General features: G+C 40.6%; 2 protein-coding genes across 3 annotated transcripts; one reads left to right on the forward strand and one right to left on the reverse strand.

Annotated features, from left to right (window-relative positions):
• Positions 1-38: 38 nt before the first annotated feature.
• Positions 39-7,102, reverse strand: LOC145481816 (uncharacterized). Of its 2 annotated transcripts, none has more exons than XM_081460369.1 (8): positions 6,278-7,102; positions 5,162-5,318; positions 3,656-3,760; positions 3,057-3,118; positions 2,700-2,763; positions 2,177-2,396; positions 1,648-1,785; positions 39-1,029 (listed from the first exon to the last, which is right to left on the reverse strand). In XM_081460369.1, the coding sequence occupies exons 2-8, from the start codon at positions 5,298-5,300 to the stop codon at positions 819-821; spliced, it is 939 nt and encodes a 312-aa protein (XP_081316495.1). In that variant the 5' UTR covers positions 5,301-5,318; positions 6,278-7,102; the 3' UTR covers positions 39-818. The 2 variants fall into 2 exon arrangements, with proteins under 2 accessions (XP_081316495.1, XP_081316488.1); XM_081460362.1 differs by lacking the exon at positions 6,278-7,102 and adding an exon at positions 5,550-6,242.
• An 863-nt stretch (positions 7,103-7,965) lies between these two features.
• LOC145462718 (apoptotic protease-activating factor 1-like) lies at positions 7,966-17,154 on the forward strand. Its single transcript, XM_081446312.1, has 4 exons — positions 7,966-8,244; positions 12,479-14,131; positions 15,164-15,370; positions 16,719-17,154. Exons 1-4 carry the CDS (start codon positions 7,968-7,970, stop codon positions 16,910-16,912), a joined length of 2,331 nt encoding a protein of 776 aa, XP_081302438.1. The 5' UTR covers positions 7,966-7,967; the 3' UTR covers positions 16,913-17,154.
• Positions 17,155-21,915: the final 4,761 nt, after the last annotated feature.

Below are 21,915 nucleotides of genomic sequence, written 5' to 3' on the forward strand. Positions count from 1 at the left end.
TTTCAGTCTTGAAATGTAAAAGCATCAGCACAAACAAGCATCGTTCAAACTTTATTAAATATCACGTGTGAGGCTCTGTCCCATACCCTACACAGTCAATATTTACATTGGCAAAATTGCATGAATCCTTCAAATAAATAACCCTATCAAACAAGGACTCTACCTCGTTTCCACGGTCTAACGAGAGACCTTGGGAACAAGATTGAGTAAAACCCAGTACCAAAAAAAATATTCCTTTCTACAGTTTACTTCTCTCGTGATTTTGTACTAGATTGTCCCCAATATTGCCTTGATCGCATCCACGTTGAATTTTTAGCCGTGAAAAGGCAGATTAATGCTGTGTGGCAACATAATCATTTTAAGAGCAGAAAACTAAGAGTTGGAAATATATTAATTATGAAAACTTTGCAATTCTATATAAACTATATAAAAAATCTGCAGCTTCTGACAGTAATTTCAAAACTTGTGGGGATTTTAAAAAAGCTAAAAACATTGCAGACATATAAAAGAAATTTGCATTGAATTTTGGCAATGTTTCACTTATCTTTCCAGCTGTTACTAGGGGACGGTCATGCAAATACTCGTAACGATAAGAAACGTTGCGTGACAGCCCAGATAACGGCTGTAAAGGAAATTGCTTTGTCGATTGACAGTAAATTTAAAAAAGGTTTTGGGCAGGTTCGGTAACGTAACCATGGTACCATTGAGATAATTTTTGATTCAGAATTATCCCGTCAGCGTCAAACAGTTTACAGAAACAACCCTGACAAGTTTTTGTTCAAATCACTGAGCATGTCAGGCGAGCAGACATCCGCTGGTCACTGGTAATGAGTTGACATGATACCCTTTCTTTCTGACACCCAATCAGGAGCTATGATGAAATAGCCTCGATTCCGTGAGTTGGTGTTGGTGAAAAATGAGTTATCGTGCACGTAGTCGTAGTCCTGATAAGCTGGGTTGTACGTTGGGTCAATACGGGGACGTAACAGGTGACTAAGAGTTGCCTCACCCAAACCATGAGATCCATACCTGAGACACGAAAAGAAATCCGTTATCATCTAACAATTGAGGTCGCTTGTTGCGCGCGCTGAAAAAAGATCAGGTGCAGGCCAAATGAATTTCAACACAACGTAAAAATTCACGTACTTTGGACGCTATTGAAAACAGACTTTTCCGGGATAATTCAAATGATGGTAGCTTTGGGGAGGGTGCTTATATTGGGAATTGAGTGCTCATTCATCCTTTTCTGTTTTGGACATAAACATCGTAACGTGATAAAACACTAAATAAACATCAGCAGAGATTGGAACTCAATGACTGTTACGGTAGGGCTTCGCTCAGTCATACCACCTCGTGCTGTTTATAAATTCCAAGTCAGTCTGTTTAATATTACGTCCCGATGAGATAGAAAACTACGTAATCCATCATGATTGTAATCACATAACTATGTCCAACAAGCCAGTTTTCTTTGGGGAGTTTTTGGAAGAGAGCACTTATTGAAATGGGGGCGCTTATTGAAAAGGTACATACTCAAGTGGGACCGCCAGAAGCCCATAGGAAGCGCCTAAAAGAGTGGGGCCCCTTATTGGAGGGGACTGAATGGGATAATTACGGTAACAGAAAATATTATCAACGTATATAACTTACTTGTTGAGGTGCTCCAGTAATCTCTTCACTCTTAAATAATCACAAAATTCACATTTCCCCTCCGTGTGATTAAAGTGATGCGAGTGCACATGCTCAGTAACTTGATTCTCAGTTGCCTCGCCAACTTTATCTTCATCTCTGAAGAAGAGTGAAAAAAGCGAAATTAACCGGTGATTTGAAAACTACCCAACCTTGTCATCTCTTCCCGCCCTACCGGAACGAGAGAAGGGCAGAAAGATGAGAGACCTTGGAACGAGGGTGAAAATTATCTTAATCGAAAATCTTACTCGTCCCAAGGCATCAGCGGTTTTTCTCCCTAGGGACGACTGGGTGCGAATCCGAGTCGAATGTAGTAAAACGTGAATTGTTGAATGCCGTCCTAAACTATGACTCGGTTCTTAACTCTTTTTTCTAAAACACGGAGTGACCACAAATACTGCTACTCGCAGAACCGCGAAACCACTCATTTAAAAGCAATGCATTGTACCAAGAGATTATGATCAGATTATAATCTCTTGATTCTGCCTACCTTATTGACCCAACAGACTTTGGACGCGGCGGGAGCGATGGTCGTTCCGTGGTTCTTTGCGAGCGCGCACTCTTAGCTCGTTGCTGGTAATACAGTTCTTTTGAAAACTGAGATCTCGATGTTCTCTTCTCTTCGGGCCTCGGCGCAGCGGGCCTCGTCGGTACAGGATTCGAATTTGCCTTTGACAGCGTATCCATGAAGTTGTATACCACTGCTTTTTCTGCAAAGAAGTATGCAAATAAGAATTAGCCAAGTCTACTTCACAGCTGTTACATGGGTTGTCACGAAACGTTTCTCCTCACAAAGGGAAGAAGCGTAGTGTGACTGACTCGAATAAGGGCTGCATTAGGTCAGTCAAAAAATGTTTCACGTTATCATTTAGTCTCGCACCCAGAGCCCACGACCCCCTAGACCAGCGGTAGGGAAACGACCGCTGATGTAGGGGAACGCGGGCTCTGGGCACGAGTTTGGTTATCATTGCGTCAGAAAAACATAACATTTTCTTGTATGAATGAGAACTTACCATATTCATTTGAAGATCTTAGCCAGTTATTTACACCGGGCAGAACTGGAGGCCTCTTCCTGGTCTGAAACAAATTAACGCCAAAGAAACATTTATCATTTAGTGTGAAAACTGCCGGTCTTTTGCTGCAATGCAAGTGGAATATATTACTTCGTCAGATAAGTCGAAGTGACGCTTTGAACTGGAAGAAGAGGTCGAGCTTATTCACCTATGGCAAATCCTTTGTAATCATTTATGACAGTAAAGATGTAGAAGTTCCTCCCGTAGATCTCCCGTTTACTTGTCCCTCGACGGAAACTTGACTTCCAGAGAAGAACCGCTCACAAATAAAGTGACTTAGGCAAATATATTTCTCACCTCTTGTCTTGCAGGCCTGTTGTGGAGCTCAATCTTTTGCCCGGCCAGACCGTAAAGGCGATCTGACAAAAGAAAAGAAGTGCAGTTGTTGCTGTAAATACGATTGAGCGCATTCATGTGTTGTCTATTGATGGTTCAAAAACAACCTAGATATAAGTAACCTAACCAATTTAAACAATCGCCGGGGCTGCAAACAAAGTAAATTTTTCCCGCGCTTTTCGCTTTTTTCGAGCATCGAATTCTGATTGGTTGGTTTCACTTGTTATTTTATCGCGTCAGGCTGAAAGAACTGCGGCCTTTGTCTAATTCCACTGCTTGGTCGCTCTGGAAATCAGCCTCTTCCAGGCGTTCAGTTAGTTGGGGTGCAGCGCGAAAAACAGCGCGCGATAAAATAAAAACAGCGCGGCGAAAGGAAGCGAAAGAACGCCTGCGGGCAAACTTAACAAAAGGTTCCCTTGCCGCGCTTTTATTTTTTATTTTCTCGCGCGCCGTTTTTCCCGCTTCGCCCCAGCACTTCACCTGGAAGAGGCTATCTGGAAATTCGAGGGTCTACACAAGGTTTAACATAGCTTTCTAATCCTTAGAGCCATCATACCAACCTCGATTTCGTTTCGTAGATGTAACTTCTCCGTGCCAGGCTTCCTCTACAAGTTCTAGTGTAGGCTGAATAAATTTTTGCAGCAATGCCTTTTCCGAGTGGGTGGCTGTTGAAAAATAAGAGTGTTTTAGGCCTCGTCCACACCACGAGGGAGGAATTTGAAAACGGAGGTTTCACTCTGAAAACGTATCAAATGTTTTTCTTCCACATGCAATACGCCGGAGGAATTTTAAAACGCTGCAATCACCGGTCATTTTGGATTTGTGTTTGAGGAAACCTCGGTCAGGGAAATCACATGGCTGTCGTGACTGCATCGTTTTCGAAAAGCTCCGTTTTCAAAATGTTTTTCGATCACGGCGAAAACGAAAAGCCGGCGTTTTCAAATTCCTCCGTTTTGAAGAGCGTTTTCGAAAAGGTCCGTTTTCACGACGGATAGGTGTAAACTGTAGGCCTAACCGTAGAAATAAAGGTGCGTTTTTAAATTTCTCTGGCCTGGTGTGGACGCTGCCTTAATTAATGCATCAAATAGTTGATTAGGTATCCTTTTCTGAGGAAAACAAAGACAGACTCCCAGATATATTTTCTCATACTCATTCTATCATGGATAAATAAATTTTTAATGGTGGTAGCCATCTAGCCTAGCAGACATTTCTTTTCATTTTCCAGCCGGAGAGATCGAACAAGCGAGCGAGTAAGCGAGCAAGAGTCCTCATCTCCAGTCTCTTGACTTCAGTTTCCCGTTGGTTTCAGCTGCGCGCATCACAGTTCAACTCGCAAGTTTTTCGGGCTGTATTTTGTACCTGCTTATTTCAGGTATTTTGTATTTTCTTCGGGTGGCAATATCAGGAATTTTGTTTGCAAAAGAACCAGTTTGTGTCATTTACACAAAGAATACTACCTGCGATATTTATTAATCGAAAATTCCTTTGTTATAAATTCCTGGGTCACCCGGAAAGACATTCAAAACGAAAACTAACCAAATTTCCGAGGTCAAAGTTTCTTGTATCCTCTTGAAACCTTCTTTTGAACAGAAGGTTTAAGGAAAATGCAAGCAAACAATAAGATTGCAAAAGCTTCGCAGCTTGGTGCGGCAAGCGCACAGTGGACCGGGATTAGCACTTTTATTCCACTAACTCTTTACATTTAACTTTGCCATTGTCTTTAACACACAAACTATTGTTGCTAACCTGATCTGGAGGTAAACCTTATAGGGCTTTACAGAACTGTGTGTGAAAATGTTTCTTACACGACAATACATTCAAATGAGTAGGGTAAGACGAGTTTTAGCTTTTTTACGATAATCAAAGAATATTAAAGTCGTATATAAGCCTTGTAACAAAGCAAATTCCAGTTTCGGGTGTATTAAACGAAAATCTCTTCCCGTTGTGACCTTCGTTTACGCAGTATGCCATGCCGTTTTCGTGACAGGGACGTTCTCGATGCGTTTTAAAATACTTATTTTATACACTGCACGTACACCTCCAACGCCAAAAGTGACTTAAAATACCTGTAGTTCTTGAATCATCAGGCGTTGTAATTTCAACATTCGGTCGAAAATCTCGTGGCTTGTCGGTGTTCACGGTTGACAATACTCTCTCAAAATCTTCTTTAAAGTTCAAATAATTGCCGGTTTGGTTTGCCCGCATCGTCTTTCTGTCGGGTTTCTGAAAATGAAAAAGCGATATTTCACCCAGTGATATTATTACTTGTCAATAACGTTACCAAGTAAATAACTTGGCTGGCGGTAAGTTGAGCAAAATGCCCCGGCGCTTGATAATGCAAAAAGCCATTCGAAGTCGCCACGTTGCGTGAGTTTTGGAATTTTAAAGTCCATCGACATAGCGCTTTTAAAATTTTAGAGCAAAGAAAACGAGGAATAACTCGCTATGACAAACCTTTGGTACTGGCGGATGGTGCCGGCTGCCGTTAAATCCGCGAGCCTTTTGGAGATGAAGTTGAAACCCCGGCCTCTTACTTGAGTAGTCAGTGGTATAGATCGATTTTCCCATGGTGTGTTTCTCGGGGAGCAAATTCGGTGGCAGTTGAACCCATTGAGGCATCTTCACCGCATTAAATTTTACCTCAAGGCAGTGCGTTCACTTCAAGCCAACAGTAACTGTAATTAACTTAATTTCTTATCTGTCTATGTTCACGGAAGATTGCCGCTATCTTGCTTATTGCTACAAGCTCTCTTCAGACGTACATGTAAACGAAAGGAGTCGTCATGGGGAAGCCGGCACCTTAGCGGTGATTGGCTGTCGCGATAATACTTAGTACTCATTAACTAATTAGTTCTTTTGCGGTTGATTGTTGATATTTACATATTCGATGTCAATTTCATGTCGCTTTTATCGTGCATTGTTCCGTGACTGTCTTCGGTTCAAGGCTGCAGAAAGGCCACAAATGGCGCAAGAGTTCAAATCATATTTCCTTGAAAAAATATTTTTGCCGAAGTAAAACTGAGTTTTAAATTTGTAGAGACCTTCACTAAATACTGGCGGCTAAAAAGAGTGTTTATTTATGTCAAAAGTCTAATGAAGGAGGCTGTTTATTCCTCCGAGAATAACACTTGGGCTGTTCGGTGGCTTAGAGATATTAAAAGTCAGTTAATAATATTGGACACCTTCAAATCCAGCTGTCACGCCAGGGCCATCTGTTTCTGTCGAGTGAAGATGAAACATGAAAGCCAACCATTGACCAAGGATCAAGGGATTCCTTCGGTTTTAACATACGCAAATTTGTTATTTTCTTTTCTCAGTCCGGTTAGTTTACTTGCGCAGGTATGGAACATCCGAACTGTAGATTCCCTTGTTCTGACTTCAAGTAATTAAGTGCCTTGTGCAATCCACCCCATTCGCAGCTCTCACCCCCGGGGCTCTCACATACTAGTACTGACTGTTGCCTGGTCCAGGCCGGGAAAAACGAGGAAACACTTGTCTGCAAAGACTGAACAAGAAATCCGCCTTTTTAGCGCTCGAGCTATAGACTCTTGATTCGCTGCCGATCAGAGTGTTCTTTGTCGTCTCTCTGAGAAAATAGTCCGACAATACAATGGTAGGATAAAAGACCGGGATGAAAGCCCGGGGGATAAAAGACTCGCGGATCCTCGCGCGCGATCATATCCGTACCCTAGGCCGGAGACTGAAACTCACCTTCCCCCCAGTCTCCGAGCTGCCTCGTGCCTTATGTCAGAAATGGAGAATGAAATGAGATTGTTTTTTTGCTGGTTCCTGTTATTAAGACTAATATAAAAAGGATGTACACACTTATATATATTTGCTACTCAACAAAAGCTGAGGGATGAGCCCCGGTGTGACGGGAAATAAATGTACACCGGAAATCCTGGATGTCTGAATAGAGGAACTACATTTTAGCCAGTAGGGGAACACAAACGTTATTCATCTTGTGATCCAGCCGCTATTTTAAGACAGCTAGCATAAAATTTAAGCGATATATAACACTAAATAGTTAAATAAGGATTTTTTGGCTAACTTATTATATTAACAATTACTCCCCGAAAGCGAAGTGAACATCGGGTGAATGCCGAGACGAAGTCGAGGTAATTATTTACCAATGTTCAGTGAATGAATCTGAGGAAATTAAACTAAGTGTTTTTAATTTATCTTATTTATTTTTACTGAAAAGACCCGCATAAAGGCAGAGATTTTAGTCAACTTGATGCTGTCGTATTTAATCGTGCTCGTAATTTTAACTACGCGTTCCTTTGATTTTGAAATAACCCTCCCGATTACTATCACTCCCCGAATTACACTCCACTCGGTCTAATTACTGTTACAAATAATTGTAGCAATTCCAATCGTAAACGAATAATAGCTGACAATCAAAAATAAAGTTCGCAAGAATAAATAAATAAATAAATAAATAAATAAACAAATAAATAAACAAATAAATAAATAACGGGAGCTCAGGAGCCACCTGAAACTGAATCATAACAGTAAAATAAATAAATAAATAAATAAATAAATCGCAGAAAGCGGTAGTTAAACTATCTTAATAAAAAAGAATTGGGCTAATTTTCCTAGGGGATCGTTTATTTTTATTTTTTTTTCTTTATTCAAAACGAGTAAAAGGTACAATTGATTACGGGACTTTCCCGCCACGCCTATGCGTACCCGACGCGACTTATATGGAACAGTTTCCGGTTACGCAGACGCAATAGTAAAAGCTTCAAGGAACAACTTCCGCGATTACCGGGAATTCGACACTTCTTTCCACTGTACAAGTTGGTTGAATGCCAATAATAAAAGGCCTGAAATCACATCGTTGTTTAATTAGTCAGTGAAGAGCGAATCATGGAAGAATCACACAGGAAAGTCTTACAGAAGTTGCGGTTAAGGATCTCAAGAAATATCAATGTAAGGAGAATAACCGAAGAACTCTTTTCTGGAGGTATTTTGGACGAGAATGACCGCGAAGAAATACTCGCACAAACTACAACTCAGTACCAAGCGTTGCATCTCGTGGATTTACTGCCACGGAGAGGTTCCCAGGCGTTCCCAGTGTTTTTGCAAGCGCTTCACGGCTCTGGTACGGATTTCTTAGTGAATGATATTCAGTCGGAATTGTCAGGTAGGAGAGAACATTTTTGATTTGTAGATCAAGAGTAAGTCAACGCATATTGATGACTGTTCAACGACCTTTGCGTACGCGGCTCGGGAATGTTTTGATCATTCACCGCCTACCTGTAATCAGAGAGGTGACAAAAACGCCTACATTCGCTTATTATTCATTAAGTCTAGTGTTAAAAGAGGTTCAATTAATGGCAAATGTAGCATTATCTAGCGAAATACAATAACAAAGCTTCATCTGCAAAAATCTAAGCTCAGTGAATTAATTCCCGTTCTTGTACGCATAATGGTTTTAGTGGAATACGCTGGATTCTTTCTCGCAAAATTGTTATCCGTGGTGTAAACGAAAACTTGAACGGAGTTTAACAAATTGATGGAAAATTTCAAGCGCCATTTCGGCCGAACCATTCCATAAGAAAACCATAATCTTAATCCCTAAATCAAGATACGCGAAGTTGTAGCTAGAGCGTATCTTTGATGATCGGCCGAAAATATGTCTGCTTATCACGTCTTTCCAAAGATTCCCTTTGCTTGTATAAAACAGGGCAAAATAAAGTGCCATGAAATGTCGGTTACATGCTCTGGCCTGTACAACTTTTGAAGATAATATACCTTAGGGATTAAGGTTACTTCAAACCTTCGCGGGTGTCCTCTAGAAAAAAATTCGTACGCGCGCTGTTTTGAAGGGAACCCCCACAAACTATATATCAATAGAAAGGTTATAAAATGTAGAATACGATAAAATTATGTTTTGTTTTGGATTTTGTTTTCCAAAGGCGACAGAGGCCGTCAACTCCAAAATAACCGACTTACGTTCCAGCGAATTAATCGGGTATCAAATGCGATCGTTCATGCAAAATAACTGTGCAGTGTTAATCACAAAGCATCAATCTCCAAAAACGGGTCGGCATGTGCTAAAACCCAGACGGTAGATCCTGGACGATAGACGATGGACGATGGACGATGGACGATGGACGATGGACAATATCTCTGACATTCATTTATTTGTCGATGTTAAACTATTGAACAGCGAAAATTCGTGCCCTCCCCCCTCCCCTCCCCGGAGCAAAAATATAACTTATTTGGACTGAACAAATTATCACGAAGTTCTGATCGCGGATTTTTCGTCACGCAATGTCACGCATTCATTTATTTCTCTCAGCCAAAGTACATAAACATGAATAAATTTTCCACACAATCTTTTGCTTTTGTCACGCAATGTCATCATGGAGTTTTGAAATACTTGCAATGAAAACTTTCAGAGCTGGCGAAAATGAAATTGAAACACATAAGGAAAGGAAGGGGAAAATGGTAATGGGAAGCACCGATAATCCTGGCAGACCGCTTGTGGAAAGCTTGACCAAAACAGCTTAATAACTAAGGTGAGGCTGCTTATTCCCCTCCCCCACCCCATGACAACTCATGGAAAATCATATCATGTGCTTGCCATATGGGCTACGATTCTCCTGCGTCATTTCTGCGTGCAGTCTGGAATAATTCATGTGAAAAAGCAATCGATTGTGGGACAAAAGAAAAAGATTGTGTGACAAATTTATACTTTGTTGTCAGAATTTAATAAATGAATAACTGACATTGCGTGACAAAAAATCCGCGGTCAAAATTTGTCCAATCAAAATAAGTTTTTTTTTTTTTTCTTGCTGGGGAGCGGGGTGGACACGAATTTTCGCTGTGCACTATTTCAAAATTCCATGGTGACATCGTGTGATAAAAGAAGGAATGTGTGAAATTGCGCGACGAACAATTCGCGATCACAACTTTGTCCTCGAATTTTCACTGTTCAATGTTTTAACATCGTGTGACAAAAGCAAAAGATTGTGTGACAATTTTATACTTTGTCTGAGAGAAATAAATGACTGTCAGAGATATCGTCCATCGTCCATCGTCCATCGTCCATCGTCCATCGTCCATCGTCCATCGTCTATCGTCTATCGTCCAGAGTCCACCATCTGGGTTTTAGCACATGCCAAATGTGTCAGCATTTTCTTTTATTTCTATTGGTTATCTTTTTATCGATCTGTCAAGTTCGACTATCGAAAAATTCGCCTAACCTGTTGTGTTCAAGGCCGCCACGAGGAAAGTATTTAAAATAAAGGAATTCGCCGACACGTTTTTGTTCCATATCTATCTGACAGTGAATGTTCTGACCAAATTTCATGGAAAACCGTCAAATCGGCATACCCTATTAATTCATTTAAAGAGAAGTGATTCTCTCGAAAAACGAGTGCGAATTTTCGCCTTCTAAAGATTTATAAACAGATCATGCCTTCACAGAGGAATGTGTCAACTTGAAAAGCCGCGAGCCAATGAAATAACAGAGCCCCTAGCGTTCACAGTATGCAAACTTGAGCTTCGCGGGAAAGTGATAAGGTCACAGTCACGTTCCAGGCACACACGTTTTAGCCATGGTCAACTATGGGCAAAACGAAAGGAAAGTGACGTACTTTGCCAAAACAAAAACAAACCCAGGAGCGAGTGCCGCAGCCCGGGTTCAAGGAGGCACGCGTTACGGACATGAGATCTCTTAAGTAAGTTTTTTTTTTTTTTCTATCTAGATGAAATTCATTGGTCTTCTTCTTTTTTGGTCCTGGCTTTGTTTTGCTTTTTATCCACGGACTTTTCTCCGTTCTGGAGCGTTTCATGTCAACGAAAGGATTTGGTCTCGAACGCGTGACCACAGTTGAGTGTAAACAAAAAATGCTAATGGATTGAAATAGGATCTCCCGGATGAAGCTATTTGCCGTGAAAAGGTCGCTGGGGAGACAATGGCTTAAAGGATCATGACACCTTGACGGTTTATTAACTTTTATTTAAAAAAATCTCTTTTTCTCAATAGCTTGTGCGCGTTTTAATATTTTACTTACATTTTTTCGGGAAATGGTACCTTAAATGACGAACTTTAATTTTCTTGACAAAAAAAAAATTCGACCAAAGTAGCCCCGCGAAGGTTTGAAGTAACCTCAAAAGTTGATATCCAGAGGAAACGTGGTGGGTGGGTTGGGAATTAGGATAAAGAGGGGTGGGGAGGGCTAAAATATTGTTGGAAATCAGTTAAACAATTCGAAAGCTGTGATAAGTAATCTGTTCTATAGATTTTGATCGGCACTCTTCTTGTTAACATTATTCTTGCCCACTTCTGTCTCAAGAGCTATGTTCTGTGAGGAAGTTAGTCACTGAACAAGGGAAATTTGAATGGTGGAGGGCTAATAACCAGAAGTGATTTGATTAAGGTGACAGATTGGCCACATTTCACTAACAGGGCTTACAATAAGTTGGGGGCTTGGAGAGCTGGCCAGGGTATCTGATCAAATTAAGCATTTTTATAAAAAGTTATATTGAACTGCTTCAGTCTCTGAGACTTTTGTTATCATCACTTTATCAATCAGCAACAGTTGTCTTATACCTGCTTTCAGTGTTATGTGCATAGGCGACATCTTTCGACCATCTCTCGACATTCCATCTTTCGACGTGCTATGTAAATGGCTGAAAGACCATTTACCTGTGAAACTGGCAATTTTTCCGGTTATTAGCAAAACAAATGACAAGTATATGATAATTACTGACGTCAAATGAATGAAGAAGGTTGTGGACTCCCGATTTACAGGATAATTCAAACGATTTTAGTGTAGTCGATTGGCTCTCAATAGTAACTTCCGGTAGAGTTGGGCCGGTACTGCTCAGTTGACATGTGAAAGATGTAAACATTCAAAACAGTTGATTTATCTCTCACACAATGACTTCTTGATACTCCTAGCCTTAGTTTGATGTCAAATAAGTCCATCTTCCATGACTAAAAGTCGAGTTCGACCATAAAGAAGTCAGTTGTGCTTACATTTTGACGTAGGCCAGGTTACATAGCATGTCGAAAGATGGCATGTCGAAAGATAGTTGCTATGCACATGACACTGAAAGCGGGTGTAAATGTACATGGGTAGGTAGTTCAGATGTTTGCACCTGGTCCCTGATCATATGGTGGAGGGTCAATAATGAAGGAGAAATGAAATATAGAGATTATCTTCTTATGGAATGCATGCTGATTGCCTACTTGATGGTGACCAAATTCACATGTAACTGATGTATTGGAAAGCTATTGTCAATTTTGGCGTAAAAATACCAAAATTATAAGTATCATTCAAGTATCACTTTATGATTTGCATATTTGTAATTTAAAATATTTTAATCATGTAATTTAAATTAGTATTCACTCTTATTTACAGGAAAAGAACCTGCAGGAAAAAGCAATGAATGGAGACCAAAATCTGTTGGTCTCCCAAGAAAGGTCCCTAAATTTGTCGGAAGAATGGATGTTTGTGAACAAATCACACAGTCATTGGCAACTGAAGGAGACGATAGCACTTGCCTTATAACCATAGTTGCTCCACCTGGGTTCGGCAAGACGGCAGTGGCCACAAACGTAGGATACAGCATGTTGGATGAAGGAAAAGATGTGCTGTATTTTTCACTCAGGGATGTGCGAAGGCTAAACCTTGCAGCAGAACACATGCTGAAGAAATTTTTCGGCATTTATGCAGAGGAAAAGCCAGTCTTGCAGCTGACAAGCCATCTAAGTTCCCTTCAGCATCAGACTGTGCTTATTTTGGACAATGCCGAAGACCTTCAAATAGGAGAGGGGTCAAACTTTGAGGATTTTCTAGAGGAAATTGGTCAACATGCATTAAATGTTGTCACACTCATCACAAGTAGGAATGCAGTGTCAAAATTGGAACTCTTCCGCTTTGGCACCAAACATATTCCCCTAAAGCCGTTAACTGGCAAGGATTCCTCAGCTTATCTCAAGAATCACTTGCACGATATTTCAGACCATTGGGCACGGGTATTTGCCAAGGCCTGTCGTGGAGTTCCTCTGCTGTTAACAATAACTGGGTCATTTTTAAAAAAGAAAACAATTGATCCAGTTGATCTCCACATGAAGCTTCAAAACTGCCCTCACAGTTTCCTCAAAGCTAAGAATGCAAAAATTCAAGAACTGCATTCTCTTCTTAGAGTCTTTTACAACAGTTTAGGCCCTGACATGAAGGAATATCTTGCTTATCTGGCATCGTTTCCTACATCGTTCACTAAAGAAGAAGCGAAAGATGTATTGTTTCCTAATGAAGATTACCTCAACTTTCAGCTTGTACTTGATGATCTTGAACAACATTCACTTGTTCAACTAGATGAAGACCAGAATAACCAGTACTATAGTTTACATCCTCTGGTGCAAGCCTTTTGTAGGTGTTCAAGAGAGGAGTCTTGCACAGGGTACAATACAGCAATCAGACGTTTTTCAAAACATTACCTTTCACTGCTACAGCGACTCAATGATGACTTCATCAGCACAGACTGCAAGACTGTCATTGACGAGTATCATGACAGAAAGACAAACATTTCTCATGCCATTTTGGCATCAATAGAAGATGATGATTTGAGACATTATGGGCTTCAGGTCTCCACTGAAGCTGTCAACTTCTTGGCAAAGGTCATGAAACTGGATGAGTTCATGTCTTTGTATTCTCAGTGTTTGCGAGTGGCAGAAGGAATGCCTGACAAGACCCTGTACAGCGAGTGTCTTGTTTCCATTGGATTCAAGCAGCTATGTTACTATGGTTACAAGGATGCCTATCGCACCGATGCCAAAAAGAGCCTTCAAGAGGCACATGATCTCCAGACCCGTCTTGTGAATTGTGACTCAGAATGCAAGGGTCATTGCAAGTGTAAACTGGGTCTTTGTTGTTTTGTCGCTGGAGACAGAAAGAAAGGAATCTCGCTTATAGCACAAGGCATTGGAATGCGTAAGAGGTTGGTGCGCTGTGAAGGATCTGGAAAAATGGAGCGTATGCTTTTGGCTGGTGGCTTTTGTGACCTGGCAAGTAAGTACTATAATTATGGTTATAACTGCCCACAAGTTCTTTGTTGTTTCCCCTTGTGTCTTTGTTAAAGTACTATGTAATAAAATGCGGACAAAATTTAACCAGAAATGCATACTCCTATGCAGAAACTGGTGTGAGTCATAATTATGATAAATTTACAAACAGTACAAGCCGGTTTAAAGCCAGTTTTATTTACATACAGTACTGGTCCGGTTTAAAATGTGCTTTGTGTGTTTGTGATCTGGAGTATTTGGCAAGTGACACTCCAACTGACACACTGTTCTGTGCTAGACACATCATCCTTTATTATAATCCCTCAAATATTTTGCTCACGCACAATTGGTCAAAACACATCATGTGACGGAATATACCTCAGCTAAAGCTGGGGAATATCCAAGTGATATTCCCCAATTTTCAAAACTGCACAAGTTGCGAAAACATCTGAAGGATAATAAACATAATAGCCTCCATTTGGCACGAAAGTATGCTCGCATATTTGTCCTTGGACATTATCTGTTCCTCAAAGCTCACAGTTCCTCAAGCAACGCTCTTGGGAAACTGTTCACATCTTGGAACAAATAATGTCCACAGACAAATATCTGAGCATATTTCCGCGCCAAATGGAGGATATTTTGATATACATAATGGCAGATGTCCGCCTTAAATAGTGTAAATGGGAGGTCATAAAATGGTGTCATACTAGGAATTTTTGTTTAGGAGTCAGAGAAGGGAATTATTTAGTGTAAGTGGTCAAACCCAGTAGAGATTTAGGGTTGTTGAGATATTCAGGGCTTTTTTAAAGAAAAAGTCATATTTAAGCTTAACGGATATTGTGACATCAGCCAGTTACAATTGAATGATACACTTATTTGTGTACTGCAATGCAAATACCCTGCAATTGCCGGGAGGGTGGGGGGGGGGGGGGAGGGGAAGTTGTTTGGGCACTGCTGGAATTGACTCTTGTTTGAGAAACTTTTTCAGTTTTTTCATTTCTATATTAAAATATTAATTGTCTTATTCCCATTGCAACAGTGGCAATGTTTACTAGTGGAAAATACAAAGCTGCTGTGAACATCTGGACAAACCTCTGCCTGGTCAGATATCGAGAGCTTCTTGGCACGCACCCCTTCACTGCATCATTGCTGCATTACATTGGAGATGCTTATCAGAAGGTTGGTGATCCCAAACATGCTGTAGCCTTCAAGGAAGAGTCCCTTGCCATGAGGAAATCCCTGTTAGGTAAGTAAATATGTTTAGCATGAGGCACTATTACTTTTTATAGTGCCTGTCCTTTCGCTCTTCTGACCTAAGAATTCAATTTGTTTAAGCTCATCTGGCAACTGGCACTATGGGGGCAGACTCATTCAGCACTTAACAGTATGTTAACGCCCCTATGTGGTTATAATATAGGGTTTTAAAAGGCAGGGGCAAAGATCAAGACAATTATCCCACATGGGAACCCACTTTTTTCACCATTCATATTGTACTGCTGAGTGTTCCTTTCTCTATTATAAGGTTGCCTGTTGTATTCTGTAAGGTGTAGTCTTCATACAAGCTAAATTTGCCCCATCAGGCTGGAGCTTACATGTATCCTGGTTTCTGTAGCATGAAGCGACTAGGAGTATTTCTATTCCCCCTCTGGATGGGATGCTAGTCCATCGCAGGGTTACCCCCAGCATTAAGTTCACTGGTACCCATTTATATACACCTGGGTGGAGAGAGGCACTGTGAGAGTAGAGTGTCTTGCCCAAGAACACAATGCAATGTCCCTGGCCAGGGCTCAAACCCAGAACGCTCCATCCGGAGACAAGTGCACTAAACATGAGGCCACTGCACCTCGCTCATGTTATCTTCTGTGGCCTTCCTTAAATGTTAATCTCTTCTGTCATTGGACCAATTTTTTCCTTGTTTTGTCCCATTCTCCTACTATGGCATTTTTTTTTTGGTTTGAAATTCCTCCAACCCCCCCCCCCCTTTCCCCCAACTCCTTCCCCCCTGCTTGGGAGCTTCCCCATCACCTTAACACTTTCCTCAGAATATCCAATGACCTTCCATATGGTGTGGGTATGAATATTTCCTGGAACTGCACCATTGAGGGGCAAGTGCATGCATGTACATTATAATTACAGTTAAGGGAGCCCTCCTCTATCCTACCTCATCTATAATGGTATGAGGTGGCAGTCAGTACCACCTTCCCCCCTGTACATAGGGGTAAGGATAGGAGTGCAGCCCCTATCATTCTCTGCTAGTCGGTTAATTTTTTTTTTTTAATTATTATTGACCAGGGATAAATTGAAAAAACAAAACATTTAACTTAAGTAGAAAAGGGAATACATATAGACGCGGTCAAAAATTAGCTGCAACAAATGTGCCGTCTGAGTTTTCTTTTCACCGCCTCTATGACTAACTTCTTTATACATTTCCTTCATTATTTTTTTGCTACAATGTATCTTATTTTTTTTTGTTTTTGTTTTTTTTTGTTGCCTTTGGGGTCGTTCTGCACTTTGACGATTTTACCTTAGATACTTTGTACATGTGGAGCTTTCAAAAGTCTAATCATTTCCTCTATGGTTATTTTGTATCTCAGGTGATGAACATTTGGACACTGCCAGAGCTTACTATGGTGTGGGCTGTGCTCTTGGAGCCCTGGGTTCAACAGAAGAAGCTCTAGAGCACTTCAACAGAGCTCATGAAATCCAATACCGCCTCCATGCCTCCAAACATGACATTGACAAAACCGAGCAAGAAATTAATTGGTTTACATCTAAGAACAAGACCTGAGTTGCCATGTCAAATGTGTCAACAGATGTACTTGCAAAATAACAGTGTAACTGGATACAATATTGTTGCTTTTACAACATAGTATGTGAAAAGTGAATGTGCAGCCATGTTGATCACTTGCTTGACCCCACCCTATGCAGGTGCATGTACTATGGTGTGGGGCACCTAAGCTCCACAACAAAACACTTTTTACTTATTAGCTCATCCATCTAGAGCAGTTTTCATTTGAGTGTCGAAAAGTACAGTAATTTTGCATTACTACGCTACACAATAATTGCCTTTTAAAAAAAACTTGTGCCACTTTTTCATCCAATCAAGTAAGACCACAGTCAATTGCGATTCACTTGCACATGTTTTCCCGCCCTTTGGGTCAGCTACATGTAATTACTCTGAGGTTTGATTGGCTTACCGGACTGTCTGTGTTGTTTGTGATTGGCCAGAGTGATTACTTTCAATGGTTTTGGTTTTACGACACTCTTCTGAAAACTGCAAAATCTCCTCAGAAAACCTATTTACAAATCTCCACACAATTCCACTATCGTAGACTAAAATTTTCATGAAAATAAAAATATCATGAGATCCTAGAATACTAAGTCACAAGCTCATGCGATCATCGACTTTCTAAAATTAGTGGACACATGCCCGGTTAGTGTTTAAATGGCAGACTTTCATTATTAGTATAAGTGTTAGTGTTAGTGTTAGTGTTAGTATTAGTAGTATCATTTGATATCTTACATGGAGGGGTAGCACACCTGTAAGGTATAGTTAAAATCCAAAACAAAGAAACGAGTTTATTCATTTATATTTGTTGTAATGAATAACGAAAATGTACAGTGAACAGCGAATTAAATTTGGATAGCTGGGACGGATACAGGATTTTAGAGAAGGGTTTTGAGATAGGGACTGGGCTGTGGGAAGGCATTCTCCCTCGGAAAATTTTTAAAGTCTAGGTCCTCAGAAATGGGATTTCCAGCATTCTGAGGACAAGCCAGCATGTTATTATGTCTCATTTGTTTTTTTTTTTATTTTGGGGGTTTGATCCCCAAACCCATCCCCTAGATCCGCCCCAGGATAGAGACATGTATAGAATATGACACAACTTTTATACTCAATAACAGATGTTCACGAAAATGTAATGTAGGTTGAAAATGGCCATTCAAAGGTGTTGTAGCACTGTTGTAAGTGCCTAACTACTCAGTCTGAGACTGATGTAAATGATGTATCTTTTAAAAGCGTTGAGTTCCAAGAACTAAGCACTGTTACCGTTGTTTATATCAACATGTTTGCAAAGCAAACTTTAATAATTCGATGTGTTAGCCGTTTAAAAGCTGATTAGTTAGTGGTTTGTTCAATCGTATACGTCAGGAAAATAAAATTTTAAGATTTTATGTTATCCTACAGTTTTGCTTGTTTGCTTTCCTAAGTTTGTGTTTGTTTTTGTTTTGTTTTGTTTTGTTTTGTCTTCCTTCAATACTGTGTTGGTTATTAGAATGTATTGTAAGAGACTGATGTAAATGATGTATCTTTTAAAAGCGTTAAGCTCGAAGAACCAAGCTATGTTACCGTTGTATATGTCGAAATGTTTACAAAGCAAACTTTAATAAGTTGATGTGTTAGCCGTTTAAAAGCTGAATAGCTAGTGGTTTGTTCAATCGTATAGGTTAGTAAAATAACATTTTAAGATTGAATGTTATCCCACAATTTTGTTTGTTTGCTTTCCTAAGTTTCTTTTTATTAGTCTGTGTTGGTTATCAGAATGTATTGTAACTATCATAACTAAGAAACAGTTGGCGCCCTACACAGGCGCTCTTTGGGCTCGTCACGCAATCTTCTTCTTGCGGGAGGAAGATTGCGTGATGAGCCCAAAGAGCTTCCGCGTAGGTGCGTAGGAGGCAAGAAACAGTTGGCAACACACTCACTATGTCATGACATTTTAATAAACTAGACTTAAATTTCAGGGGCGGATTACCGGGGGGGGGGGGGCGTGTGGAGCCACCCCTCTTTTGGAGAAGCAAAACAGTAATTATTATGGCAGAACTAAAATGCAAACTCTCTGTACAGGTACCTCGTAATTACTTCTTTACGGCATTGCTGGTATTTCTAGTGAAACGGTTTTTAATTATGTTCTAATTCTCAAATTGTAACCGTTTGGGAATATGGCTATTGATTCTGCAACCCCAGGGTAACAGCAACCCCCCCCCTCCACTCCCCCGCTTTGAAAAATCCTGGATCCGCTCCTGCATTTATAACTTATACACCGTGTTAGTCAGTTTTCTTCGATTGAGACAAGGCTTCCATTAATTGAACTTGTGGCAGACCATTAAGCCTTCTATGGACCCATAGTGTGCCTGTTAATTATAGCAGCAAGTCGTCAACAATACTTTTACAATTTGCGATTAAGCACTTAATGACTGGCCCCAAGGAGACAGTAAATTATATTTCCCAAAGTAGTTCTCCGCCCTAAGGAGTTAGTGAGTTTTGACAGATGAAACGTGGCACGTTCCCCTCCAATGAGAAAACGTATTTGAGTTGGGACTGAGGTATAACAAAGATGATTGTCACACCTCCCAACTCAGATACATTTTCCCATTGGAGGAGAACGTGTCACGTGTCGTAGGTCAAAACGCACTAAGTTCCCAGGATAAGCCAAAATCACTAACTCCCTAGGGCACATATGTGGACATGCGATGGCCTCATGGTTAGTGCGCTAGCCTCCGAATCAAGCGGTCCGGGCTCGAGCCCTGGCTGGGGACATTGCGTTGTGTTCTTCGGCAAGACACTTTACTCTCACAGTTCCTCTCCTCACCCAAGTGTATAAATGGGTACAGGCGAATTTAGTACTGAGGGTAAAGGAGAAGGTCACTCCAAAAAACGTATATTTTTTGTCAATGCTAATAAAAAATCTTGCACTACGCTTAGCCACTCACAGAAGTTTCAGCCTCAAAAGTGAAGGTTTTCTATATGAAATTCGTCTCCAAACAAGCCCGAAATTCGAACATCGTTGTCGCCATTTTGAACAGTACTCAGCAGCCAGACCGCGTTTTCGTGACGTCATTCCGTCCAAGAGATTTTGTCCAAATGGCACTCTGGGTTATGGTTGCTCTTGAACCATTATTTTGAGCCAAACATGTTCCAAACTCCAAAATGAATATAGTGAGGTAGATAATCGCTTGGAAAAAATAGATTTTGCTGACCTTGTGAAGGATGCCAAGTCAGTTGCAGGTTTTTCTCCTTCCCGCCAATTTCGAGTCGGACAGAATGACGTCACATAAACAAAACCTGGCTAAGACAGTTTTAAAATGGCATCCTCCGAAGTCGCTTCTGTCGAGACGAATTTCTTCAGGATAGCGGGCACTTCAGAGGCTGAAACTTCGGTGAGTGGAAAAGCTGAATGTTGACTTGTTATAGGCGAAGACCAAAAAAGTAAGCTTCATGCTACAAAAACCGGGATAAGCTCGGACCTGATGGGCCCCTTGGCTCGTATGCAGACTTACCTTTACCCTAGGGAAACAACAACTTGAACTTTCGATTCGCACGTGATAAGGTTGTGTATCTTAAAACCGCGGAAAATTTGCTTACGTCAAGCAAATATGTTTTTTTTAAATTTTTTTTTTAATTTTTGAGTTGAGGGGCATATAAAAACAGTGAGTTTTGTTTCCCCTCGACCTCAATATATGTTTCCCTCGGCTTCGTTTTCGGGGAACACTGAGGCGCACGAGCGTTATAAATCTTTGTACATTTCTTTGCCGTCCTCTGCACAACTGACATCGTGGAATGACTACGGTATGCGTATTTTGGGGAACGCCAACGACGACGACTAATTTTTTCGTGTTTTTATTTAAAATTGAACGCTGACGTTGCATATTTGGCTTGAGCACGTTCTGAGACTAATGAGCACACTGAACAGATCTAAACAAGAGATCGTTTTCACTGTCACCAGGAGCCATAATCGGGGATGGAGACCGTAAGCGCGCGCCATTTCTAGTATTGGGGTTGTCCCCATGATATGGGACAAAAATTCTATTTTTAGAACAAATTGCGCCATCGCCTGCAGCACACGCGCGTACATGCTGCGAGGATTTTTGCGGATGTCGCGCGGGGGGAATGGCGTCCGAAACTCCCGAAATTTTTCATGTTTTTGGCCCACAACTCAACGCGTTTACGTCTGTTGGAATTTTGCTTAAGTATTTTCGTCGTAAGCTGCTCCAGTTTGAGTGAAGTAAGACAGTGTCGAATTTAGGTATGATCCGCTTTAAGCTTACTATAGATATATATCGCTGACCAAGTTGTGTTCCGACGGATGCTTCTTTTACATGAGCTGCACATTACTCCACTTTAAATTTCACATATGTTGAAGATTAACAGCTTTTCCATTACACAGCAAAAAAACTAGCTGGATATATTTAGATATAGCAGAGCTTCAGGACTTCATAGTTTCCTACTCCTCTTGCCACAAGCTTGCGAGGAATTTGCCAGTCTATCGCGACCGAAAAGTAAAACAAAATAATTGCTAGTTTGAGTTTCGCCTGAATTGTAAGCAACGCTTGATTTTTCACCAAGACCCAACAACTTTACGTCCGTAGATACTGCTCAGTTTTATTCGTGTAAAAATCCAGTAAATTCTCTGTTGTCGATGAATGAGAGCGCCCGCTGATGATTGTTTTGTACAGTCAGTAAACATGACAAATTGTACTTCCGCCGCACTTTCGTGTGAAAGCGTACATCGAACTCAAACAATAACTCTATAGTTTTTAAATATGTTTAAGATTGATAAATGTTTGAGAACATATTAAAAGCTAAGCTGAAAATATGCGAATTAAGCAGAAATAATCAGCAAAGTTACAATGACGCTTTCTTCGATTTCGATTTTGTTGATCGAGTTATCAAAACTCCTTGTCTATTTTCATTTTCGCATTGTAAAACTTCACTACGTTTATGCTGAAGAAACACACCTAATGTTAGTAGCCTTTTTTGCGTTCGTGAAATTTGTTGCAGCATCTCAG

Source organism: Orbicella franksi, chromosome 1, assembly GCF_964199315.1.
Source record: "Orbicella franksi chromosome 1, jaOrbFran1.1, whole genome shotgun sequence".
NCBI lineage: Eukaryota > Metazoa > Cnidaria > Anthozoa > Scleractinia > Merulinidae > Orbicella > Orbicella franksi.

What these genes read in the sequence shown, in the direction of transcription:
- LOC145462718 (XM_081446312.1), top strand. Translation starts at nt 7,968, where the DNA reads ATGGAAGAATCACACAGGAAAGTCTTACAGAAGTTGCGGTTAAGGATC. An exon ending in TATTCAGTCGGAATTGTCAG is followed by an intron (nt 8,245 to 12,478) that starts GTAGGAGAGAAC and finishes TCTTATTTACAG; the next exon opens with GAAAAGAACCTGCAGGAAAA. An exon ending in TGGCTTTTGTGACCTGGCAA is followed by an intron (nt 14,132 to 15,163) that starts GTAAGTACTATA and finishes CCATTGCAACAG; the next exon opens with TGGCAATGTTTACTAGTGGA.
- LOC145481816 (XM_081460362.1), bottom strand. Translation starts at nt 5,714, where the DNA reads ATGCCTCAATGGGTTCAACTGCCACCGAATTTGCTCCCCGAGAAACAC. An exon ending in ACCATCCGCCAGTACCAAAG is followed by an intron (nt 5,319 to 5,549) that starts GTTTGTCATAGC and finishes TTTCATTTTCAG; the next exon opens with AAACCCGACAGAAAGACGAT. An exon ending in TGATGATTCAAGAACTACAG is followed by an intron (nt 3,761 to 5,161) that starts GTATTTTAAGTC and finishes ATTTTTCAACAG; the next exon opens with CCACCCACTCGGAAAAGGCA.